Here is a 3,512-nt window from a genome sequence, read left to right as displayed (position 1 = left end):
CAACACACACACACACACACACATATATAATGATAATACAGTATGTGTGAGTATATACATATATACGTACATGTATGTACATACCTACATCTACATGTATATATAGATGCATATCTGGGTACAGGATGTTGCAAAAAAAACATGGACAAAATGATAACCAGAGTACAGAAAACACACAGGCCAAAAAATAAAAATGAGGTAGATCCTATGACCTCGAGTCTGCTGCCCTAACCACTGAGCCATTGCACCTCCACACACATAATATGGAGACTAAATAAATACATATATTAGAGCAGGAGAGGACGACAGGGGATTCTAATAACAACGTCATATAATTTAAGAGTCGTTAAGACAATATCTTCATTTTTGTCCTTTCCTATTTCCAGATTAATTAATTAATTTATTGACTAATTAATATTTTTTTTTTAACTTTTCAGATAAAAACGAAACTGGTGATAATGGATCTGACAGGTCAGTGAAAGATTTTGTGTGTTGTGGTGGCGGTCGTAGTATATGGGTTGTAACAGTGTGGTGTGTTGATAATGTGTGGTGGTAGTGGTAACGGTTGTAGTGTATGGATGGTGTGGTGATGTTGGTGGTAATGTATGTGTATTGCGGTGGCGGTAGTACACAGTGTGGTCTTGTGTTTGGTGAAGTTGGCAACAGTGCATGCTATAATAGTGGTGGTGGTGGTGGTGGTGGTGGTAACAGTGGTAGTGTGTAGATTGGTGTGGTGAGATGATGGCATCATATGGTGTGGACAGTAGTGCGGTGTGGTGTAGTGTGTGTTAGCGTTATGGCAGAAGCGTAGTGGCCATAATAAGATGGATGTGGTGTGTTGATGTTGGTATTCTGAAGGATATTGTATATTACAGTTGCTGTGTTGATGTTTGTCTTGGCGGTGGTGGTCATGTGTGGATTTTGTGGTGATAGGGGGGGGGCAGTGGTGATATGAATATATGAAGTCATTCTTTTCTTTTTTTGTATTCTTCATATCGTTTTATCCGCTTGATCATCATCATCATCTTGTCTGTCTTCCCTACTGGCATGGGTTGGACGGTTTGACAGGAACTTGTGAGGCCAGAGAGCTACACCAGGCGTCAATTGTCTGTTCAGGGATGGTGTCTACAACTGGATGCCCTCCCTAATGCCAACCACTTTACAGAATGGACTGAGGGCTTTTATGTTGCACCAATGCTCCCTACATGACACCAGCATGCGCTTTATATATGGCACCGGTACGGGTGCTCCATATGTGACACTGGCATGTGCGTTTTACATGTGACACCGTCAAAGGTGCGTTATACATGGCACCAGCATGGGTGCTTTTTACATGGCACAGACACAGGTTTCTGTCCTCGTATTTTTTTATATTTCCCATAATTCTACAGTGGTGTTCCAGCATGACCGCAGCCGCATGGCTGAAACATATGAAAGAATAAAAGAATTTTCCTACCATACTTGAGAAGCCCTGCCTACCACAAAGGAATTGAAACCCTAAAACCAAGATACCACGTAAAAAGCATTGGTGCTGTTGCCATGTAAAAGCACCCAGTCCACTCTGTAAAGTGGACGGTGTTAGGAAGGGCATCGAGCCATGGAAACTGAGCCAAAGTAGACTATGGAACCTGGTGCAGCCTCTGGTCTCACCAGTTCTTGTCAAACCGCCCAACCTATATCAGCGTGGTAAACGGACGTTAAATGTTGACGATGATGAATAAACCCAATGTGTAACCTTAAATAACACCCCTTCATCCCTTTTCTTTTCTCTCTCTCTCCGTGCAGTGACGATGAGGTTTGTGTGAGGAACGTCAATATGAGTCCTACGTCCGGTACCGTGGCATTTAAGAAAGACTGCCAGACGAGTCCAACGAGACCAACATCTTTACAAGTTCAGTCGCCCAACATCACCCCGCCTTCGCAACCGATCCCAGTCCCAACACAAACTGAAGCTTACCAAATTATGTCAAACTCCCCCACCACGCCCTCCCTCAGTCACAGTAAAGAATCGGCCTCGGTAAGGAACCTAATTCTTCTTCTTCCTCTGTTGTTGTTAATCATTTGCTGCCGATTGGTAGATTCAATTGGGTATCAATTGTTGATGTTGCTGTTGTTGTTCTAGGAGAAAGAGGAAGGCAACAGCCATATGTTGAAACGCAACAGTTCAGAATCTCGTCTCAGTAGTGGACCAGACATAGGGTCGTTATCTCCACCAACAGGTCTGTGTTTCTTTTACTCTCCTCTCTTTCTATCTATCTATCTATCTCTCTTTCTCTAGCTAGCTGTAAAAATTACCTAAGAGATATTAAATATCCAAAAAATTTACTGGTTTTTATTACTTATATCAATAACAATGTTATTCCAATAGGTAAAAAAAACAAAAAAAAAACAAATAAATATACAGTTTATTAAGTAGCTTGCTTACCAACCACATGGGTTCCGGGTTCAGTCCCACTGCGTGGCACCTTGGGCAAGTGTCTTCTACTATAGCCTCGGGCCGACCAAAGCCTTGTGAGTGGATTTGGTAGACGGAAACTGAAAGAAGCCTGTCGTATATATGTATATATATATATATGTATGTGTGTGTATATGTTTGTGTATCTGTGTTTGTCCCCCCCCCCCAACATCGCTTGACAACCGATGCTGGTGTGTTTACGTCCCCGTAACTTAGCGGTTCGGCAAAAGAGACACCGATAGAATAAGTACTAGGCTTACAAAGAATAAGTCCTGGGGTCGATTTGTTCGACTAAAGGCGGTGCTCCAGCATGGCCACAGTCTAATGACTGAAACTAGTAAAAGAGTAAAAGAGTAATATAGATAAGAACTGGAAGACAAAACTAACTATAAATTGAACAATTATAAATTCAATTCGATTTAAATATTTTATACAAACAAAAGACAAATCTCATAAATTACAGCTGTTTCTGCTTCATTAATAAAATGAAGTTTTTCAAGAATAACCAAATCCTTTTCAATATGTAACGATGCTTCCTCAGATCGACATTTCTCCTTCAATATTTCACAAAAATATTTATAGCTGCTAAGGCTTTTCAAAAAAATCGCTTGTTGAGAGCGAGCTTAATCATAAATTAGTAAATAAGCTAACTGAAGTTATGTAAATTCCTAAATTTAAATCTAGTTCTGTAACGAATCCAGTTCTATAACGAATTTTATTGCACAATACGCACATTCATATATGCATGTTTATATCTACTTATATACACACACACATACACACATACACCGATCATTTATGTATAGATACATACACATCCATATTCACGTATACAAGTTTAGTTATCTATATACACACACACACACACACACACACACACCTATCATTTATGCCATGTATTTTATTTATTATTTTTTTTTTGTTTCAGTTACTTTCACCATTGGGAGTCCACACAGTTCCCCCTGGAGGAGGGGCAGCACCAGCAACACCCCACCACCTCATCCACCAGCAGCACACCGGACCCACTCCGGCACCCCGCCCAACATGGTGGCCTCAC

At 40.8% G+C, this 3,512-nt stretch overlaps 1 protein-coding gene across 1 annotated transcript in view; it reads left to right on the top strand.

Annotated features, from left to right (window-relative positions):
• Positions 1-3,512, top strand: part of LOC106876056 (serine/threonine-protein kinase ULK2) — a 50,276-nt gene that overhangs the window by 35,352 nt on the left and 11,412 nt on the right. Inside the window, exons 11-14 of the mRNA XM_052966770.1 lie at positions 438-471; positions 1,786-2,017; positions 2,123-2,219; positions 3,384-3,507. Of these exons, the coding sequence (XP_052822730.1) occupies positions 438-471; positions 1,786-2,017; positions 2,123-2,219; positions 3,384-3,507 (487 nt within the window). The remainder of the gene's footprint in view (positions 1-437; positions 472-1,785; positions 2,018-2,122; positions 2,220-3,383; positions 3,508-3,512) is intronic.

This window comes from Octopus bimaculoides, chromosome 3, assembly GCF_001194135.2.
Source record: "Octopus bimaculoides isolate UCB-OBI-ISO-001 chromosome 3, ASM119413v2, whole genome shotgun sequence".
In the NCBI taxonomy this organism is placed as follows: Eukaryota; Metazoa; Mollusca; class Cephalopoda; order Octopoda; family Octopodidae; genus Octopus; species Octopus bimaculoides.
This window is presented reverse-complemented; position numbering and strand designations above follow the sequence as displayed.